This window comes from Triticum urartu, chromosome 2A, assembly GCF_056163025.1.
Source record: "Triticum urartu cultivar PI428250 chromosome 2A, HENAU_Tu73, whole genome shotgun sequence".
Lineage (NCBI taxonomy): Eukaryota > Viridiplantae > Streptophyta > Magnoliopsida > Poales > Poaceae > Triticum > Triticum urartu.
Genome location: NC_141874.1, coordinates 383,528,537 through 383,550,714, shown reverse-complemented (window position 1 = coordinate 383,550,714; position 22,178 = coordinate 383,528,537). Strand labels below are relative to the sequence as shown.

The window sequence follows — 22,178 nt, the reverse complement described above, 5'->3', positions numbered from 1 at the left end:
CAATATCCAAGCCCGTTTTTACCAAGGAGAGCTTGGAGTTTTCTACTGGTTGTACCATCACCGGCACCGTCAAGAGATACAATCAAGAGCGCAGCTGGCAAAAAGTTACAAATAACAGCAAAAATCTTGCAGTAGCCCCCTAAAACTGTAACTTTTGGCAGCAAACTGTCCGGTAAGATCCAGGGTTTATACCAGTGCTGTCAGTAACGAACTGTAACTTTGGCAGACAAAGCACATACTGTAGATTACTAGAGGCGTGTCCCTAAACAACTCGGCCGTCGCGCCATTGGACGCGCGTGCGGACAGGACACCCAGCCGCCCTTGCAATTTCGTCACCTTCGTCTTCCTCCTCCTCCTCCCCGTCCCTTTCTCCTCGACGAAACATGTCGCCATTAGATGCGACTTGTTAGTGCACCCACTACATATATAACAAAGCTGCAGTCACCAATCGAGCTGCATCATTTGGTAGGGAGAGCTTAGAAGGAGGAGGAGAGCATATACCTACGTTTGTCTGTCTGGCCAACCAAGGAGGGAGGGAGGATGCAGAGGTACACCACTAGGGACATATGGGAGATGGAGGACCGCCAGAGCCCGCGCATGGGGTGCAGCGTCGTCCTCGGCGTTGACGGCGGCGCCAGCAACACCGTCTGCGTCTGCATCCCGGCCGCCATGCCCTTCGCCGACCCGCTCCCCGTCCTCGCCCGCGCCGTCGCCGGATGCTCCAACCAGAACTCCGTAGGAGGTACGCGTACCACCACCACCTCCACCTGCCATCCAACGATCACATCAACGCTGCCCTGGCCTGGCCCTGGCCTGGATTCCACCTGATAAATTCTTTGGCTTGAAATTCTTCAGAGGACAAGGCGAGGGAGACGCTGGAGCGAGTGATGGCGCAGGCTCTCCACAAGGCTCGCCGGAGACGATCAAACGTGAGCGCGGTCTGCTTGGCCGTAGCCGGCGTCAACCACCCCATCGACCAGCACAGAATGCTGGACTGGCTCAGGTGCTTATCTGTTACCTGCTGCCAAGAAATCCGCAGGAGAAGCTGAATTAACTCTGAAATTAACTTCCAGGGAGATTTTCCCGAGCCATGTGAAGCTGTTCGTGGAGAACGACGCGGTGGCGGCACTGGCCAGCGGCACCATGGGCAAGCTCCACGGCTGCGTGCTCATCGCAGGGACAGGGACCATAGCCTACGGTTTCACCAGCGACGGCAGGGAAGCTCGGGCAGCTGGTGCAGGGCCGGTGCTAGGTGACTGGGGCAGGTTAGACACACACACCTCTAACTTCTTCTGTCTTTAACTCCATGGTACTATTATCTTTTAAGCGGAGGAAACTGGTTGAGAAGCAACTACTGAAGCTGATTTCTGATTGTTGCGGCACTATATATTGCAGTGGCTATGGGATTTCAGCACAAGCATTGACAGCAGTTGTGAGGGCCTATGATGGCAGGGGTCCTGAAACACTACTCACAAACAACATCCTTGACTTCCTTGGACTCGCATCGCCGGATGAACTCATAGGGTAAATCTCCTTTTCAATCGATTAGCTTGTTTTATTTTACTTGCTGTGAAAACAAGTGGAAGTCTGTTTCAGTTACTTGGCGCTTACAGAGTTCGGTTACCAATTGAAAAAACCCTACTCAAATATTCATCTGCTGACATTATGTGAGCTGAAGCATAATGTTAACTAGGAGTGAAGAGAGCACAGAATGAAAAACTGCAATAATGTGCTACCATGAAAATTGCAACAACTGCTTACCTGTTCACTTTTTTCATGACAGTTGGACATATGAAGATCAATCTTGGGCGCGCATTGCTGACATTCTCCCTGTTGTGGTAGAATCTGCCGAAGCCGGCGACGAAGTAGCAAACAAGATCTTGCACAATTCAGTTGGTGAACTAGCTTCCAGTGTCAAGGCTGTAGTGCAGAGACTTGCGCTGAGTGGGGAAGGTGAAATAGGAACTTCCTTCTGAATGACATGTATAACAGGCCTTGCCACAAACATATAGGCTACTTGCCATAAAAATAGCAAATACTTCCTCCGTCCCATAATGTAAGATGTTTTTTGACACTACACTAGTGTCAAAAAACGTCTTATATTATGGGACGGAGGGACTAGAAAATAAATTTGTTGTCCTCACAAAAAAAACAACTTCTGAATACTCTGTATTTGCTTTGCCCCAGGAACAAAGGTTTCAACATGTTTCTGACCTTCTAATTTTGCAGATGGAAAAGATCTATTTCCACTTGTTATGGTCGGCAAAGTTCTTGAGGCAAACCAGAGGTGGGACATTGGTAAGGAAGTGATAAGTTGTGTTACCAAGACATATCCAGGGGCATATCCAATACATCCCGAGGTGAACCAAACTATAAACTCACTGTGGGTCTACCATAATGCCTAGTTGGAAATATTCTGCCGATTCCGCCATTTTTTATTAAATGATTGATGTGAAGAAACATTTCAGAGACGATTGTAGTTGCATTAGGAATAAAGTTAAGGATTGGTTTCAAAAGTTGACGAAATGGTGATCCAAACTAATTCTCATAGAAAACTTATGTATGTTTCTACCTGCAGGTGGAACCAGCTGTTGGTGCAGCATTACTAGCATGGAATGCTATAGCAAGTGAATTGGATGGTGATCTTAGGGCTGCTGCTTAAAGTGCTCAGCACTTATTTCTCCTACCATATTCATGTAAATTATGTTTGTGTCACACTATCACCTAGTGTTTTGCATTTGTTTTAGCAAGTTATTTTGAATGTGTTGTAATGTCTTCAAGAAGGTTTATGTCACAAATATGCGAAAAGGGAAAGAAAGAATACTAGTTTAGCTGAAAGTTTTTTCGACAGAAAAGGTACAATAAAAAAAGAAATGAAGATGCTTATGTCCTCTGTGAGATCTTGCTCCGAAATGACCTGAAGTTCAGTATGACACTGCTGAAAGATACTCCCTCCGTCCCAAAATAAGTGTCGCTGACTTGGTACAACTTTGGGTGGTTCACAAATAAGACCAGTAAGCATAACACCACTTGACTCAGATTGAGACAAATGTTGCTCAAGCAAACATGACTGCAGTGACTAGTACACACAAACAGAACATAACATTTATATCCCATGTAGAGTGGAAATGACTAACAAAAATGCTAATTAGAGGGCGCTACTTTCAACAGTCATCAGCCGCCAAGAATTCTTGCAACAAAATACTTTACCCGGATGCCTGACAGAGAGACATATAGGTTCCCCGCAAAAAAAAGAGAGACATATAGGTACTTCAAAGTGAACAAAATAAGCCAAATGGCAGGCACTTGCCTCAAATGCGGTCAACTATTGCTCAGGCAAACATCAAAACAATGGCAGTCATATCAATCAACCACATACATTGCTCAGGTACATGTTAACCATGTAACTTCAACAACTTATTAATAAATAAAAAAGTACTTCAATAATGACTAACAACTAGACAACTGGATACATTTCGAAATAGAACCATTTCTTGAAAAAATAGCTTCCCCCATAATCATCCAAGATGGTACATCAGTATATTACATATAGGATTATTATGGCCATTAGTAAAACTAGAATTTTAATAAAAAGGGGGGAAAAACTAAGGTACACCACGTTTATGTACCTTGATGTTAGGGGAAAAAACTACAGGATAAACAATACATTTCATATAAGAACACCATCATGTATATAAAAATTGCTGGCAAAAATACTATCACCCTCACATATTATATGAATTAAGCATGCCGTAAATGTCATTCAATATTCCCCCGCAAAAAGATGACATTCAATATTCACTTATACATACACAATACAATATGTGAATATACCATCTGCAGAGTGGCAAACTATGAAACAACTGAACAAAGTATTCACATTTTGTTTAGCCATATGTGTATAGAAATCAGAAAGCTATGCGCAGTGCACCTAGCTTCTATTTATAACCCCCGGCTTGACACCCAGAACTTCGTATGTCTATCGATTTGCATAGCCAATTTGGGCAGATACTTTTAGTAGGATATTGTTTACTCCATCATGACATCAATAGCTTTCTACCACCTCCTAAGCCTCTCCCAACAAAATTTAGAACCTACATTATCTGCGAAATGCCAAAGGTAATCAATAGTAAGCACCGATCAGCCTTCATACACATAATCAGTTGTGATGGAACATAAATGATGAGATAATGACTAAAATTTAGAGCAGTAGTTTATTAGAACTTGAGTCCCATGTGTCAAATGTCTAACCCTAGAGGCAGAGCCAGAAAAAATTGATTTGGGGGGGGGGGGGGGGGGGGGGAGGAGGACTGAGGCTAAGGTTGGGGAGGGCCAAACACTGAAAAAATGAGCTTTTAGCAGCAAATGATCACTAAACATGTACTGTTCATAAGAAAATTAGTAGTAGTAAATCATTGATGTTGGGGGGGGGGGGGGGGGGGGCTGCTGGTCCCCACTGTCTCCGCCACTGTGTAACCCTAAGGCACCGGTGATACATTGTCTATTCAAAAAGTGTGGCACTGAGAAGGGGGGGGGGGGGGTTCTTCGAGAAAGCACAAAAGCCTTGTCTTTGGATTCATTGATAGAAGAAGAGTTTATACAGGAAAACAGACGAGCACACCCGTTGTTACAACACAACACCACTAAACACCAGCCGTATAAACAGTCGAGAGCAATGCAGCTAGGCCGCTCGCGCCCACCATCACCCAATGTCTGGCTTCCATCCTAATTGTGTCAAGAAGGCTAGATAGGATGAGTTGGGCGCTGATGAAGATGACTGCATTGTGGTGCTTCTAGATGCACCAAGCCACCAGCATGATGGCAGTATGTGCCCTTTCGGGCCGAGGTCTGGAGTGAGAGGCAAGTAGCCAGCCACCAGTCCACGAAGGCATCCCCTGCCTCGGGAGGTCGAGCCGTCAATCGGACCTAGGAAAGCACCTTGTCTCCATAGTCTGATTCCCTGCCACACCAAGTGCGTGAAGGAGCAGCCTGTGAGTGTTGAAATATATTGCCTGCCTCTCTACATCAGTTCGGACTTTTGAATGAACTGGCTGGAGCATGAATTCAAATGGTATCAGAGCCAAGAGATCTTGAGTTCAAGACTCTGCCAACACAGTATTAAATAAAAAATATTCTGCAGCCATTGATCCCACGTCTAAGGACTAAAATAGCCTAGACGTGAGGGGTGTTAAGCTTCATGCGCTAGCCAACGCAACCAAAAGTCCGAACTGGTGGAAAGGGCTAGGCAATCCACATATACACTTTAACACCTCGTCTCACATGTGACGCGGGAAGTCAACACGTGGATAGACTCAGAGGTATGGATCAAGAGGCCTATATGTGGACACAAATGGGGGCAGCAACAATTTTTGGATAAATTGCGAAAGTCAGGACTTGAACTCAAGACCTTAGCTCTGATCCATGTTAAGCTTCATGCACTAACCAACACAACCAAAAGTCCAAACTGATGGAAAGGGCTAGGCAATCCACATATACACTGCAACAAGGGGGAGTGTTGAAATATATTGCCTGCCTCTCTACATCAGTTCGGACTTTTGGATGAACTGACCGGAGCATGAATTCAATAGTGAGGAGATAAGCCTGTTAGATGTGTATAGTCCCTTTTCTGTATATCTCTATTGTATAAGGGGTTTCCTGCACTTTATCGCACATGTATATGTATTGGCCTTTGGCCCTCAGTGAATGCCAATTGCTCATTATCCAACATGGTATCAGATGCCAGGCTAGCCACTTCCTCCCGCACGCTGCAACTCCGTGCACTCCGTACCTAGCCTGCCCGCCGCCTGCTGTCTCCGACCGTCGCCGGCCGCCTGCTCCCTTGCCTCTCCACATCCAGCTTCTGCCTCCTCTCAGCTCCTCACCGTCTGGACGCTCTAGCCACCTCCGCTCCCGTTCGGATGTTGCAGCCGCTGCCGGGGCTCGCCCTGCCGTCGCCGGGGCCCGTCCGGCCGTCACCACCCCCGGCCTCTCCATCTGCCGCCGAGGCCCATCTGGCTGCAGCTCCTCCTGACCTCCCCAACAGCTCATACGGCCGCAGCTCCTCCCGGCCTCCCCAGTCGCTCGTCCAGCCTCCGCTGCTTCTCCTTGGCTCGTCAGGCTGGCCGCTACCACCGTAGCCCCCGCTCAGATGCTTCCCCCGGCTGCTTCCCGCTAGCGCTCGCTCGAGGGTGGAGCGTCTGCCCCGATCCAGATCGGGTCTTCTGTCTGTTGACCAAAAAAAAGGGCAGAAGCAGCAGAGAGACTTCCTCATGTCCTCTTCGGGCTATGTCGCGGTCCCTCGGTGCTCGGTGATCTTCGATGGCACCAACTATGCAGAGTTTGCAGGGTTCATGCGTATCCATATGCGCGGTCTTCTTCTGTGGGGTGTTCTCTCTTGCGAGGTCCCCTGTCCGCCATGCCCTGTTGCTCCTGTGGCTCCTACCCCGCCGGTGTCGCCGGTCCTTGCTGCTGATGCTTCTCAGGCTGATCGAGATGCAGCCAAGGCGCTCAATGATGGTGCGGTTGATGCTTATGAACAGCAGGTATCTGCCTATTCAGATGCTCTTTCTGTCTACCGGGATGATCTGTCTGCTTACACTCAGTGGTGCAATGATGATGCCTGTGCTGCTGCTGTTCTCACTGTGAGTGTCCTCCATCAGTTTGCTTCGGAGTTCATGGGCCTCGGCACAGCTGCAGCGATGTGGTCTTATCTCTGTCAACGCTATCAGCCCTCTGGTGATGCTTTTTACTTATCTGTGGTGCGTCAGGAGCACGCTCTTCAGCAGGGTGACTCATCTATTGAAGAGTTCTACACACAGAGTTCTGTCATTTGGCGCCAGCTTGACTCTCTTCGGACAGTTGTTTGTGGATCTTGCCGCTGCTGTCAGACTATGCGGTCCGACTTGGAGTTTCAGCGTGTCCATGAGTTCTTATCTCGCCTCTGCTCCGACTTTGAGCCTCGACGTGCTCACTTGCTTGCTCGTTGCCGTGTTCCTATCTCGGAGGTACTTGCTGAGCTTCGTGCTAAGGAGACCCTCCTTCGTTCTGCTGGGTTGCTTGCGGTTCCTTTTGTGTTGGCTGCCTGAGCTCCTGTGTCGTCTGCTCGTCCCACTGCTCCACCGCTCCTGCCCACACCTTCAGGGGGGTGGGTCGCCCTCCATATGTTGAGAAGGGACGGTCGCACCGTGACACCTTCTCTGACTACTGCTCCAGGCCAGGTCACCCAGAGTCTGATTGTGGCCGGAAGCAGCGAAACCAGAGGCGCTCCTCTTCCAGTGGTACTCTTGTGTCGTCATCTACTCCGTCACTCATTGACTAGGACATTGTGCGGCTCAAGCGCCTTCTAGCTTCCTCCGGTTCTTCATCGATGGGTTCTGCGGCTGCTGTGACTGCTTTCACCACTTCATCACCGCGGGCATCTACACCGTCAGGTACATCTTCGTGGGTTCTGGACTCTGGAGCTTCCTTTCATATATCCTCTGATTCTTCAGCTTTGTCTTCTCTTCGCCCTCTTGATTTTCCTATTAATGTTCTTATTGCCGATGGCACATCTCTTCCTGTTGCTAGTCGTGGTATTCTTTCCACTCCATCCTTTTCTGTTCCTAATGTTTCACATGTTCCTCGCCTTACCATGAGATCTTTTTTCCACTGCCCAACTTACTGATTCTGGTTGTCATGTCATTCTTGATACCGACTCTTGCTCCATTCAGGATCGTCGCACCAAGGTTTTGGTTGGTGCTGGCCCCCGGCGCCGTGAGTTAGAGGGCCTTTGGGAGGTTGACTGGCTTTGTGTTCCTTCCGCTGCCACCACTTCTGCCAGCTCTCATGCTCTTGCTGCCTCTTCGTTTGCGTCCTTCCAGCAGTGGCATCATCGCCTTGGTCACATATGTGGCTCTCGCTTGTCATCATTAGTGCGTCAGGGCCTCTTAGGGTCTGTATCTGGAGATGTTTCTTTACATTGTAATGGTTGTAGACTTGGCAAACAGACCCAGTTACCTTATCCTACTAGTCAGTCGGTATCTCAGCGTCCTTTTGACTTAGTTCATTCTAATGTCTGGGGTCCTGCTCCCTTTGATTCGAAAGGTGGTCATCGCTACTATGTTTTGTTTATTGATGATTTCTCTCGCTACACTTGGCTCTACTTCATGAAATCTCGTAGCGAGGTTCTCTCTATATACAAACGATTTGCTGCCATGGTTCACACCCAGTTTTCCACATCTATTCGTACTTTTCGTGCTAACTCTGTTGGAGAGTATATCTCCCAGCTATTGCATGGTTTTCTCGCGGAACAGGGTACTCTTGCCCAGTTCTCATGTTCTGGTGCTCATGCTCAGAATGGCGTTGCAGAACGTAAGCATCGTCATCTGCTTGAGACGGCTTGTGCGCTAATGATTGTCGCTTCCCTTCCACCCCACTTTTGGGCCGAGGTTGTTTCTGCATCCACCTATCTCATCATCATTCAGCCATCGACTGCTCTGCAGGGTGGTATTCCTATGGAGTGTCTCACTGGTCGTTCTCCTGACTACTCAGCTCTTCGTATGTTTGGATGTGTGTGCTATGTCCTTCTTGCCCCGAGAGAACGCACCAAACTGACTGCTCAGTCGGTTGAGTGTGTTTTTGTTGGCTACAGTGTTGAGCACAAGGGCTATCGCTGTTGGGATCCTGTTGGTCGTCGCTTGCGCATCTCGCATGATGTGACTTTTGACGAGTCTCGTTCTTACTACCCACGTCCTTCTTCCTCGAGCTTCTCTGTGGACGATATTTCTTTTCTTCTCCTTCCCGATACACCCTGCTATGTGCCTCATGTTTCACCCCTTCCTCCGGCACCTCTCTTTCATTCTCATTCACCACCGACACCCTCTTCCCCATCCTCCTCCTCCACCTCTCATCATCTCCAGTCCGTCACCCTTTCTCACCGTTTCCTCTTCACTATACTCGCCGCCCTCGTATTGAGGATGCTTCCCCTGATGCGTCTTCCACCTCTGGTGCGCCTCCCTTCACGCCTCCCCCGGTTCATAACCTCCGTGCTCGGCCTCGCCCCCCGCCTGATCGCTATTCTCCTGATCGGTACGGCCTCTCTGTTATTGCTGAGCCCACTTCCGATCGGACTGCCATGACTCAGCCTGAATGGCAGCTTGCGATGGCCGAAGAGCTTGCTTCCCTTGAGCGCTCTGGCACATGGGATCTGGTTTCCCTTCCTTCCAGTGTTCGTCCCATCACCTGCAAGTGGGTATACAAGATTAAGACTCGCTCCGATGGTTCTCTTGAGCGCTACAAAGCTCGACATGTGGCCAATGGCTTTCAGCAGGAGCAGGGACCCAATTATGATGAGACATTTGCTCCTGTGGCCCACATGACCATTGTCCGCACTCTCCTTGTTGTGGCTTCTGTTCGTCATTGGTCTATCTCTCAACTTGATGTCCAGGACGCCTTTCTCAATGGTGAGTTGCGTGTGGAGGTTTATATGCAGCAACCACCGGGGTACTATGCTCCTGATGGTATGGTCTGTAGACTTCGCCGCTCCCTCTATGGTCTTAAATAGGCCCCTCGCGCCTGGTTCGAGCGTTTCACCTCTGTGGTGACTGCCGCTGGTTTCTTGCCCAGTGATCATGATCCCGCGTTGTTTGTTCACACGTCTCCTCGTGGTCGGACTCTGCTCCTTCTCTATGTTGATGACATGATCATCACTGGTGACAACTCTGACTACATTGCCTTTGTTAAGGCACGCCTTCGCGACCAGTTCCTCATGTCTGATCTTGGTCCACTTTGATATTTTCTTGGGATTGAGATCTTCTCAACCTCTGATGGCTTCTACATCTCCCAGGAAAAATACATTCAGGATCTTCTTGCCCGTGCCGCTCTTGGTGACGAGCGCACTGTTGTGACTCCTATGAAGCTCAACGTTCAGCTTCGTGCCTCTGACGGTGACCCTCTTCCTAATCCCACTCGCTATCGTCGCCTCATTGGCAGCTTGTCTACCTTGCTGTTACGCGTCCCGACATCTCCTATCCTGTTCACATCCTGAGTCAGTTTGTTTAAGCACCCACCTCTGTCCACTATAGTCATCTCCTCCGTGTTCTACGATATCTTTGTGGCACAATCTCTCATCGCCTTTTCTTTGCCCGCTCCAGCTCTCTCGAGCTCCAGGCCTACTCTGATGCTACATGGGCTAGTGATCCCTCTGATCGACCCTCGTTGTCTGCTTACTGTGTCTTTCTTGGTGGCTCTCTTATTGCCTGGAAGACAAAGAAACAGACTGCCGTTTCTCGCTCGAGTACAGAGGCTCAGTTGCGAGCCATGGCTATGTTGACGGCTGAGGTGATCTTGTTACGGTGGTTACTTGAGGATTTTGGTGTGTCTGCTACTACCTCTACTCCCTTACTGTCAGACAGTACCGGTGCTATCAGTATTGCGCGTGACCCGGTGAAGCATGAGCTCACCAAGCACATCGGTGTGGATGCCCACTTTGTGCGTGCTGCTGTGCAGGATCAGACTCTCGCTCTTCACTATGTGCCCTCTGAGTTACAGTTGGCGGACTTTTTCACGAAGGCACAAACTCGAGTGCAGCATGGCTTTTTTCTCTCCAAACTCAGTGTTGTTGACCCACCATGAGTTTGAGGGGGGGGGGGTGTTAGATGTGTATAGTCCCTTTTCTGTATATCTCCGTTGTATAAGGGGTTTTCTGCACTTTACCGCACATGTATATGTATTGGCCTTTGGCCCTCAGTGAATGCCAGTTGCTCATTATCCAACAAAGCCATCGTCTCTGTAGTCTGATCACATAAGACGCAACAGGGTGCGTGCTGCAGACCACGGCGCGCCAGGCGCTCGGAGGTCCAACAACGATCTTGGCAAGCCATCCACAAGAAGAGCTTGACCCTGTGGGGGGGGGCAGCTGATAGCCCCCGGGAGAGTGTGTCGTAGCAACTCCTGAATGTATGTATACTGGCAGTCGAGGCGCCATTGGAGTACATCCGGGAAGGTGGAAAGATGCACCAAGCGCACTAGCCGCCAGAACCGGATGTATTGCCATAGGGCTTCCTGGATGTCACATAGGGCTCAAGGCGCCCCTGATGTCACATAGGAACAACCAATAGGGGATACGGATAGCTTTCTGTCACATAGGCCTTGAGCCACATACGAACAACCAATAGGGGACGCTCTTTGGGCACGCTTTGGGGCTGCACACGAACTTCGGGGATTTTGAGATGAGAGAAGTGCATATTACACCCTTCAACTCTAGCCCTAGTCTAATATACACCCCCCAACTCCAATACCATCTACTTTACACCCCCCAACTCTCAAAACCAGGCGGAATTTAACCCTCCCCTCCCCGTTGACCGGTTTTAACCCAGTTGACTGGTTTTGACATGTTGACTGGGTGAACAGTAACAAAAAATCAAAAAATATTTTGGTTTTTCCAATGAGTGAACAGTAAATTCAAAAAAAAAGTTGGAAATAAAATTCAACAAGCAGTTTCGTTTTTTTACCTGGTGAATAGTAAATTCCAAAAATACTTTTTTCCAAAAAAACCGAATTATTTTTGCGTAGACGATTTTTCAGCGCGTGATGTCTGTGACAATTTTCAGCTTGTTTGGACATTTCAGTGGTCTCTCAACAAAAAATATATCAGCCCGAACTGTTAACTGTTTCATGCAAATATAATTCAGAAATTTTTGTTTTCTTATTTTTTTTCCTGAAATTTACTGTTCACCCGGACAAAAAATCAACATTTTAAAAAATCAAAATTATTTTATTATTATTTAATTAGAACTTTTTAAAATTTTACTGTTCAGCCGGTGAAAAAACGTAATTTTTTTAAAATATATTTCTTTTGAATTTACTGTTCACCCAGTCAACAGGTCAAAACCGGTCACCGGGGAGGGGAGGGTTGAATTCCGCCTGGTTTTGAGAGTTGGGGGGTGTAAACTAGATGGTATTGGAGTTGGGGGTTGTATATTAGACTAGGGCTAGAGTTGAGGGGTGTAATATGCACTTCTCTCTTTTGAGATCACTAAATGAATCTACAGTAGCGTGCCACACATTCATCCTGACAGAGTAGAGAATGTTGCTAGCTGGTTATGATTAATAATTCTATTTGTCCCATACAAGCAGTTAACAAGTTTCAGTGTAATACTCCCTCCGTCCCAAAATAAGTGTCTCAACTTTAATACAACTTTGTACTAAAGTTAGTACAAAATTGAGACACTTATTTTAGGACAGAGGGAGTATATGAATATGAAGTACCTACAAGTTAATGATAAGTTAGTTTCAAATGGATATTTATAGGAAATCTAATCAATTGGGTTGGAGTGTTCACTGAAATGTACAACTTGAACACATCCATTTAGTGCAAGATAAGAAAGGTTATCTCACCTAGCAGCTCCAACTTATGTTGTATCTTGTAAGTCATCCTTTTGTTTATTCCTTAGACCTGCAACAAGCTTGCATGTCTTCAAGAAAGCACCCAGTAACTGCACAAAAGGCATTAAGTATGAGTAAGACTCTTCCCATCTTTTTTTTTTAGAAAATGGAAGATATATTATCTCCAGCATCTGCATCATTGATGCACAGAACAAGTATTCTTCTAACTATTAAATACTATTGATCTATCATCATAATGCACAGATATATATCGAAGCACAGAAACCAATTACTTGGAACTTTCACATATAACAGGCACAAACATGCAGGTGCCACAGGAGGTGCAAAATTCAATCACATTAGGTATCCAAAGCAAGTGATTACATTCAAAGAAACAGCTCAAGGATTAGAAATTTAAGTGTGTACAGACCAGGGTAGATGAGTAAGTTAGAATTGGCCACATGACCCACATACCCCAGGATACTGCTGAAAGACGGGAGAATAATGCTCGAGAGTCACATATATCTTTTGCGCAATACTTAGGAGTGCAGTAACCTTGTTTTCCAAAATGTCAACCTGAATCGAATGGGCAAACACTTAAAGAGGTTATAATATGAATTGAGTATACATGTGTTACTGCAGTCAAGCAGAAGCATACTCAAACAAAGAACATAAAATGTATCCCAATCAAAATTTAAAGATATCAGCAGACTCACTTGCATGCTGACAATGAAAAATGTTCTTATTTGCCAAATAATTGCATACCCTCTATAACACAGGAACATGATTATGTAACCATCTACTAGTTTTACCCTCCGATGCTAAAATAATTGAAAATAACAATAGATGAATCAAAATCAGGAACGTAGCTCCGAAAAGATTAAATTCACTTGATGCAGCTAATAAAAAAAGTGGTTTATCTGACAAATGGATGAGCATAGCTTGCACTAAGTGTTTGGATAGGCTTAACTTAGGCTTATAAGCCAAAAGCACAAAACTAGGTTCTTTTTTGGCTTATAAGCCAAACTCCAAAAACCAAAGTTAAGCCCAACCAAACACCCACTAAAGCGTCTTCGCCTGTATCACGCAGCCTTTCAATCAGGATAATTCACTGTCTACTTGATTATAGCCATAAATAAGAAGTGCCCTTTTTTGCGGGGATAAGAAATGCCCTTATGGATTAGATACCTCTCAACATAAGATCAATTGGAAAGGATTGGTCCCTTGTTTAAAAACCAACATCAGATATGACCAGAAAAGAAATACCTCAGCTTCAGCTTTTCGAAGCTCGGACCGTCTTCGGTCTAGCATTTGCTTATATGAGAGGCCCTTCTTTGTTAGTACTATTGCCTGTTGAACCACATGGTTGCATTGATCCCTCAGATCATCTGATCTGAATTCAGCAATACTCGTATCAATTTGTGTGAGAATCAACAATATGGATTATATTCAGAAGATAGATGCACGTACCTTTTCTCATTTCCTTTGATGTCTCCTGAAATTTTATGTTCAATCTCCACAAATTCTTTTGATAAATCCATAATAGATACCATAATGAAATCTAGTTGTATTATGTGCTCATTTTTGCCTAGAAACCCATTGTATTCCAACTTTTTTGTTTCAACTTCATGTAAGGTAGTTGAGGCAATCTCTGTAGTCTGGCTCAGTTTGACGAGCTCCTTATCCTCCATACTCTGCTCACAACTCTCGTATGATCTTGCTGATACATGAGGCTCCATCTCGATATCACGAAGTATCATTTCATCACTCTCTTGCTTGGTTAGCTCTGGATTTTCATGATTATTTTCAATGAAGTGTTCCTTTTCTAGTAACAACAACTTTTCTGTTAGCTTCTGATTTTCTTCATTAGCTAAACGCAATGCCTTCTCCCTTTCTGAGAGTTTAGCTTCAAGTGAGGACACTTCTGCTTGAGAATTCCGTGAGGCATCTTCCATGCTGGTCCTACAGTCATCAACAAAATTTCTTGTCACAGTTCGGTATACTTCATCTCTAATAGTGCTTTCAACATAGAGATCCTCATAGTCTCCTTTAATGATGCCGACTTGTCTCATAATTTGTTCTTCAAGTGACAATCGAAGTGATATTTCCCTCCTGGCATCAGATATCTGGCACGATAATTCCTTAATATCATTCATCTTTTCTGCAAGCAAACCTCTAAGGTGCTGGTTTTCAAGGTACAATGAATCAATTTTATTATCCAATCTGCAATTTTCCTCAAGTGCCTCGCTAGTGCTGCAAACTGTAGGTGCCTTTATGGTACTAGCAATGATTGTGTCAACCCTTGAAATGATGTCAGGAACTTTCTTTCTTAGATGCTCAAATTCTAGATCATGCTTAAGATCTAATGACGCCTTCTCTCGTTTGAATTTGAACAGCTCTTCCGTTTTATCTTGTAAGTACAATTCATGCAACCTCTTTAATTTACTAATCTCAGATCTGAAGTAGTTTATGATTTCTTCCCCAGTTGAACCCTTGAGATGCCGAAAGTCGGATTTTTCAGAAATTACTTCTCTGGGACTTACAGATCTCTGTGTTGCAGACTTCTTGGTTTCCACACTGGAAGATGCAGAGTGTTCCTCCCCTGTTTTCTTTCTTAAGAGATTGTATTTCCATCTGTTACTCCTGTTACCCAGATTTTCATGCTTACTGCGGGGACTATGTGATTCATCTTCTGAAGGTAACAGCATATCCGAAATAGACATCAACTCTTGACGGATTGCACCGCACTGAACCACAGTTTCCTTCCGGTTCTCCCTTAGATTGTTAACAATGGAACTTTGTTCAAAAAACCTCCTCTCTAGCTCATCCTCAAGAGTTCTGATACAGTCTCCAATCATAATGCCGGTGACCTCTAATTGCAAGTCATGCTCCCACTGAAGATCGTGAATTGAAGCGTTGAACAGGCTCAACATGTCCTTAATTTGCCGGAACACCAGTATCAAGAGTAGCTTAAGGTCATTGAACACCTCATCTATCTCTACTATTGGCTTTCCATGATGGCATATCACAGGGCATGAAACATCTGCATCACTGTCATGAACAAAGTTCTGGCTTCTCAAGAGCATCATATCCTCCTTGAGCCTATTAAGCTGTTGATCGACTTCCAGTTTCATCAAATCTAAGTAGTCTGTGTAGTTGATCTCTACATCTGCATCCAGAAGGTGTTGGTGTAGCCGCGACATTACAGTTGCAAACGCCTCAAAGTTGCTTCCGATATCACAGCTGCAATTGCAGGAGAACAAGGATGGCGGTGGTGGCACTGGTGAACCTTCCAAAGACGAGGGTGTGTCGAGAGAAGGCCGATTGAGCAAGGACAAACCATTGTGAGGTGTGCATCGGGATTGGCTAGTGTTGGCTGCTGGTATGGTCAGCCTAGCAAGAAATGGATCCATTCCTTGGTCAAACACCTGCAGCATTTATTTTAAAGAAAAATTACAAACAATTAGTTCTAGGATGATGTTTACGCTTTGGCAGTAGTAGAAAAATGTGCAAGCGGGGCACAGTATTGCCTCATTGTGATGTACAATTCGCTTCTCACTTAACGGCCGACCATTACAATGGGCAGCAAACAGCAAAAATTGTATCTACTCCAGTCCAGCCCACACCAAAAAAACCAGTTGCGGTAAAAATGCACGGAAGTCTAACAGCAGTTGGTTCTCCCTGCTCTTCTTATCCCTACCATTACCAAATACTGGTAGGAAGCCAACCAACAGCAGAGCGCACAGTTGATTCTCTCGCGCAGCTCCCTCGGCTGTCCATAGAACCATAAACAAAAACGGCTGACACGCGTTTCCAGTTACAACCAGCGGCAGCGGGTGACACTCGGTTAACAAGCAAGCTCAACCCAACCCCGAGCCGAGACGGTTGATTTACCGCCAAAATTGACAGTGCAAAAGGAAGCGGAAGCGGGAGCTCGGAGAAACACTTACGGGCTCGATCTGCGCCATGGGCAGGAGTTGCGGCTCCGGCTCCGAAAGCCGTGGCCGCCCCGAAGGGGAGGAGAGGAGCTAGGGTTGGGAGAGGTGGTTGCAGCGGGAGAAGAGGGCAAGGACAGAGAGGCGGTGGAGGAGGGAGCGGTGAAAGCGGGCTGAGGATTGGACCAGGCGGCCGATCGCTGGCTTGGCTTGGCTTGCCGCGGGGAAGACGACACACCAGACAAGTCACCACCGGGCGGGGCGGGGCGGGGCGAGGCGGACGGCGCGGGGTGGTAATAATAACCAACGGACCAGCTGCGCTACGGCCATTTTTGATCGCACGGCACGGAGAAGCTGACGTCGGGGTCCATTTCAACGCGGGGCCCATCGGACGGCGGGGTGGTTGGGAGGTGGGAGTGTGTAGCGACCGCGTAGTGTGGGACATGTGCTGTGTGGCTGGGGCCCAGCAGTCGGTGGGGGAGAGGGAGAGAGAGAGAGAGAGAGTGGGGTGCTGAGCTGGACTGATTATACACGTACAGTACGGGACAAGAGCGAGGGAGATGCGCATGAGTTTGAGGGTGGCCGTCGGATGTGCCCGGTGTGGCGAGCTGGTTCGCCGCTCCCATGGCTTTTTGCCCTTGGGCTTTTTCCTTGGCTTTTGGTCTCTTGTCTTTGCTGCCAAATATTTGTCCCTTCATTTGCGGTTATATTATTCTTGGTTTTCTTAGGGTTATTTTACTCTTGGTTGATTCATCGTAGTATCTATTTTTAGTTAATGACTCAAGTAATCGCGTATCAATCGTTTTTCTTTTCGCATGACTAAAGTAAGGATGTCCTAATTATAGGCTCGAAGAATCGAATTTTAAAGCACGACATTAATAGGTCATTGATACTTTTTTCTAGACAAGTCAAAGGCTGACCCTCCTTTTTATGTGTGCTTTTTAATTTTCAAAAAAAAAGGCTTTAGTCCCGCTCAATATATATATTGTTGAGTATATGTATTATGTGCATATTATGTATTGGGCCCGTCTTCTAGTTTCTTATATAGTTGAGGTTCATGGTCCATCTTTATACGTCATATATACGTGTTTATGCATCAAGAGCAATACATCATATAATTCACATATTCTACATGATATCAGTTTTTTTTAGCTTTTCTCGCTTCCGCCGCCATCTCCCGCGCCGCCACCCGATCTCCCTGCCGCCGCCAATCAATCCACGGCAGCCTCCCGCACGACGCACGACGTGCCTCCCGCGCGCCAACCGCCCCCGCGAGCTGCCCGCTACCCCTCCCGCGAATGACCTGCCTCTCGCGCGACGTGCCTCCCGCGCGCCAACCGCCCCCGTGAACCGCCCGCTACCCGCCACCCGCGCACCCGCCTAGCCGCTCCTGCATCACCGTCCCGCGAACCCGCCTAGCTGCTGCTGCATCACCGCTCCGCGAACCCGCCTATCCGCTGCTGCCTCACCACTGCTGCATCACTCGAGCCGTCCGAACCGCATCTCCGTTGCTGTCGGCGCAAAGTCACTGCCGCTCGTCCGCCAGCCGCATCACCCGAGCCGCCCACTCCGTCCCATCCTCACTATGTCGTCCGTCACCTCCTCCGTGTCCACCAACTCCAACCCATTCGCCGACGCCAACCCTCCCGACGTCAATGACATCCGCAGCCTCAACATCTTCGAGCGGGTGCCGGTTCGTTTCAGGCGGACTCCTCGTACTACACGTGGAAGACCTACTTTTCCCTCGTGTTTCGGGAGTATCATCTCGTTGATCACGTGGACGGCACCGTCGACTCCAGCCTCGTCCCCAAGTTACATGACTGGTCCACCATCGACACTGATACGTCTCCAACGTATCTACTTTTTCTCACGCCTTTCCTCTTGTTTTGGACTCTAATTTATATGATTTGAATGAAACTAACCTCGGACTAACGCTGTTTTCAGCAGAACTACCATGGTGTTGTTTTTGTGCAGAAATAAAAGTTCTCGGATTGGAACGAAACTTTTTGAGGATTTTTTATACCAATAATAAGAATTTCTGGAGCCAATACCCACCGGAGAGGGGCCCCTGGGTGGGCACAACCCACCAGGGCGCGCCCCCCTCTCCTGGCGCGCCCAGGTGGGTTGTACCCACCTGGTGGCCCCGCTGACAACCCCCCTGATACTATAAAATCACATTATTCCAGAAAAAAAATCAGGGAAAAAGAATTATCGCGATCCACGAGACAGAGCCGCCGCCAAACCCTGTTCTTCCTCGGGAGGGCAGATCTGGAGTCCGTTTGGGGCTCTGGAGAGGGGGATCTTCGATCTTCGTCATCACGAACCTATCTCCATCGCCAATTCCATGATGCTCCCCACCGAGAGTGAGTAATTTCTTCGTAGGCTCGCTGGTCAGTGAGGAGCTGGATGAGATTCTTTATGTAATCGAGTTAGTTTTGTTAGGGCATGATCCCTAGTATCCACTATGTTCTTAGATTGATGTTGCTATGACTTTGCCATGCTTAATGCTTGTCACTTTGTGCCCGAGTGCCATGATTTCAGATCTGAACCGTTTATGAATTCATCATTTGTAACACCCACAATGCGGCTATATATCCCACGTGTCGGGGCACGACTTAGAGGCATAGCCGCATGGTAGGTTTGTCGCAAGAGGGGTAATCTTCACACAATCCCATGTACTGAATAGAAAGGGATAAAGAGTTGGCTTACAATCTCCACTTCACACAATACAAAAATATCATACATTATCCAGGATACAATCAAGGCCCGACTACGGAACCAAAATAAAGAAAGACAACCCCAAATGCTAGATCCCCGATCGTCCCAACTGGGCTCCACTACTGATCAACAAGAAACAAAACAAAACAACGATCAAGATCTTCATCGAGCTCCCACTTGAGCTGGGTTGCGTCATCTGCACTGGTATCGCCGGCACCTGCAACAGTTTGGAAGTATCTATGAGTCACGAGGACTCAGCAATCTCACACCCGCGAGATCAAGACTATTTAAGCTTATGGGTAGGAAAGGGTAGTGAGGTGGAGCTGCAGCAAGCACTAAGCATATATGGTGGCTAACTTACACAAATAAGAGCGAGAAGAGAAGCAACGCAACACAACAAGAAGCTAGAAGTGATCAAGAAGTTATCCTGAAACTACTTACGTTCAAGCATAACACAAGACTGTGTTCTCTTCCCGGACTCCGCTGAAAAGAGACCATCACGGCTACACACGCGGTTGATACATTTTAATTAAGTTAAGTGTTAAGTTATCTACAGCCGGATATTAACAATTCCCATCTGCCCATAACCACGGGCACGACTTTCGAAAGCTCAAAACCCTGCAGGGGTGTCCCAACTTAGCCCATCACAAGCTCTCACGGTCAACGAAGGATATTCCTTCTCCTAGGAAGACCCGATCAGACTCGGAATCCCGGTTACAAGACATTTCGACAATGGTAAAACAAGACCAGCAAAGCCGCCCGAATGTGCCGACAAATCCCGATAGGAGCTGCACATATCTTGTTCTCAGGGCGCACCGGATGAGCAATTCGTACAACTAAAACCAACCCTCAAGTTTCCCCGAGGTGGCGCTGCAAGGAGCTCTAGTTTGGACCAACACTCAGAGGAGCACTGGCCCGGGGGGTTAAAATAAAGATGACAACCCGAGGGAAAAAGGCTTAGGTGGCAAATGGTAAAACCAAGGTTGGGCCTTGCTGGAGGAGTTTTATTCAAAGTGAACTGTCAAGGGGTTCCCATAACACCCAACCACGTAAGGAACGCAAAATCAAGGAACATAATACCGGTATGACGGAAACTAGGGCGGCAAGAGTGGAACAAAACACCAGGCATAAGGCCGAGCCTTCCACCCTTTACCAAGTATATAGATGCATTAAAGTAAATAAGATATATTGTGATATCCCAAACATATCCATGTTCCAACATGGAACAAACTTCAGCTTCACCTGCAACTAGCAACGCTATAAGAGGGGCTGAGCAAAAGCAGTAACATAGCCAAACAATGGTTTGCTAGGAAAGGTGGGTTAGAGGCTTGACATGGCAATATGGGAGGCATGATAAAGCAAGTGGTAGGTATCGCGGCATAGCAATAGATCGAGCAACTAGCAAGCAAAGATAGAAGTGATTTCGAGGGTATGGTCATCTTGCCTGAAATCCCGCAAGGAAGAAGAACGAGTCCATGAAGAAGACAAACAGACGTAGTCGAATGAATCCTCACAAACGCGACGTTATCGGAACTAACCCGAAGAAGCAAAACCGGAAAGAAGCAAACAACATGGTAAACAATCATCACATAAACATGGCATGATGCACAACCAAGTATGATGCATGTCCGGTTTAATGAAGCATGGCATGGCAAAGTGCACAAGCAATCCTACAAATTAAGTGGAGCTCAATATGCAACTCTGTTTCATATTGACGAAACACCACATGACTTATTTAGTTCTCTCCCGTTTAAACTACTCAACAAAATTAAATGTTGTTTAAACATGGCAAGAGGTGGAGCATAAGTAAACTAAACATTTAGGCAAGTTTAAATGAAGCCGGAAATAACAAACAACAATTCCGGTAAATCCCCATATGCATTTAGCAATTTAATGCAAACAACAATTTAAAACATTTTAAATGTTATTAGCATGATGCGGATGGCATATGCAAGTTTATGCAATTTTATGAAAATGTTGATAAGAGCATGATGAATCATTTGTCATCGTGGCGGAAATGAAAGGGGCCCCACGACAACGATTATGAAAACGGTGCCACGACAACATTTCGGTTCCAGTAACTCGATTGAGATGCCGGTGCAAAATAAAATGTGACGTGAGCATGTCATGCAAGATGGTGGGGTGATCCCGGATACAGGGTTCCCACATGTCGATGACAAGGCAAAAGAGGGGCAACGTGCACCGACAGTTCGGACTTGAGGCGAACAAGGGTGCATCTCATACAACATGCATTCATTCGTTCACGGGCGTCGTCTCGGGGTTATACCTTCCAAGGGTGCATTCTCGGAGCGATTCGGGTACGTCGAGGGAAGTAGAGGAAGTAGGCGTTCCGCGACGGTAGTAGAAGTAGTGGTACTATCGGTCCTCAGTGGTAGTGGGAGTGGTGGTTCATGAGTCGAAGAGGAAGTGGTTGTTCATGTTCGAGGAGCGGTAGTGGTACACGGTCATCATCGAACTTGGCGTCACATCGTGTAGACGTACATATTCCATAGATGTTCATGTCATCGGTGTCGTGGTACTTGGGGTCTTCGGACTTGCCGGTCTCATCAACTCGAAAAGGTACTTGGCGTTCTTGGCGATTCTGAAGACGGCGGTAGATGTACTTGGTGTCAATATAGTCTTCGGGTACTTGACGACTCCGGACGGGGCAACAAAACATAGTCGACCTTGACGTTTCAGTGTTGTAGTGGAACGAACGTCCGTGTAGTCTTGTCGGTGTAGGTACTTGGTGGTATCCGTGCGTAGAGGTACTTGGCAGTTTCGTGTAGACGAACTTGAGGTACTCCGGGGCAGAGGTCGCAATGTTGCAACGATGGTCTCGACGCATCCAGATCAAAGAAAGGCCAAGTGGCCTCGGGCATTGCAGATCAAGGCAGCGGCGGGCGCTCGTCTCCTGCTCGAAGCAGAGGCGAGGCCGACGGCACATGACTTGGGGGCGCATGGAAGCTGAAGGGCGGAGCAGGTTCGGGCGCAGGAAGAGGCTGGCGAAGCAGGCTTGGCAGCGCAGCAGGCGAGCTGGGGACTCCTGGATCGAACGCAGGACGAACCGATCTCGGCCAGACCGGGTCAAAAACGGGGCGCAGCGGCGCCGGGGTGCTACGGATGAGGACCGGCGTCGAAGATGCGCTCCTGCTGGTCGCC

At 47.2% G+C, this 22,178-nt stretch overlaps 2 protein-coding genes, 1 long non-coding RNA gene, 1 other non-coding gene and 1 pseudogene across 8 annotated transcripts; 2 read left to right on the top strand and 3 right to left on the bottom strand.

Moving 5' to 3' along the window:
* Positions 1 to 69: 69 nt before the first annotated feature.
* LOC147985198 (uncharacterized) lies at positions 70 to 1,899 on the bottom strand. 2 transcript variants are annotated; one of them, XR_015616501.1, is made up of 3 exons: positions 1,762 to 1,899; positions 502 to 1,018; positions 70 to 418 (listed from the first exon to the last, which is right to left on the bottom strand). It is a non-coding gene; the product is annotated as an uncharacterized LOC147985198 (long non-coding RNA). The 2 variants fall into 2 exon arrangements; XR_015616502.1 differs by having other exon boundaries at positions 502 to 767; positions 1,762 to 1,874.
* On the top strand, positions 541 to 2,898 carry LOC125537427 (uncharacterized). The gene is made up of 7 exons (XM_048700741.2): positions 541 to 742; positions 856 to 1,003; positions 1,074 to 1,265; positions 1,396 to 1,524; positions 1,784 to 1,953; positions 2,230 to 2,360; positions 2,579 to 2,898. The coding sequence occupies exons 1-7, from the start codon at positions 541 to 543 to the stop codon at positions 2,660 to 2,662; spliced, it is 1,056 nt and encodes a 351-aa protein (XP_048556698.1). The 3' UTR covers positions 2,663 to 2,898.
* Positions 2,811 to 16,574, bottom strand: LOC125537424 (WPP domain-associated protein). 4 transcript variants are annotated; one of them, XM_087543937.1, is made up of 6 exons: positions 16,314 to 16,574; positions 13,834 to 15,791; positions 13,630 to 13,756; positions 12,838 to 12,939; positions 12,377 to 12,473; positions 2,811 to 3,243 (listed from the first exon to the last, which is right to left on the bottom strand). In XM_087543937.1, the coding sequence occupies exons 1-5, from the start codon at positions 16,329 to 16,331 to the stop codon at positions 12,390 to 12,392; spliced, it is 2,289 nt and encodes a 762-aa protein (XP_087400063.1). In that variant the 5' UTR covers positions 16,332 to 16,574; the 3' UTR covers positions 2,811 to 3,243; positions 12,377 to 12,389. The 4 variants fall into 4 exon arrangements, with proteins under 4 accessions (XP_087400063.1, XP_048556694.1, XP_048556695.1 ...); XM_048700737.2 differs by lacking the exon at positions 2,811 to 3,243 and adding an exon at positions 3,733 to 4,103 and having other exon boundaries at positions 12,376 to 12,473; XM_048700738.2 differs by lacking the exon at positions 2,811 to 3,243 and adding an exon at positions 4,509 to 4,960 and having other exon boundaries at positions 12,376 to 12,473.
* On the top strand, positions 6,270 to 7,761 carry LOC147985197 (uncharacterized; annotated as a pseudogene).
* Positions 7,082 to 10,448, bottom strand: LOC125537428 (uncharacterized). The gene is made up of 2 exons (XR_015615411.1): positions 10,440 to 10,448; positions 7,082 to 9,982 (listed from the first exon to the last, which is right to left on the bottom strand). It is a non-coding gene; the product is annotated as an uncharacterized LOC125537428 (transcript).
* Positions 16,575 to 22,178: the final 5,604 nt, after the last annotated feature.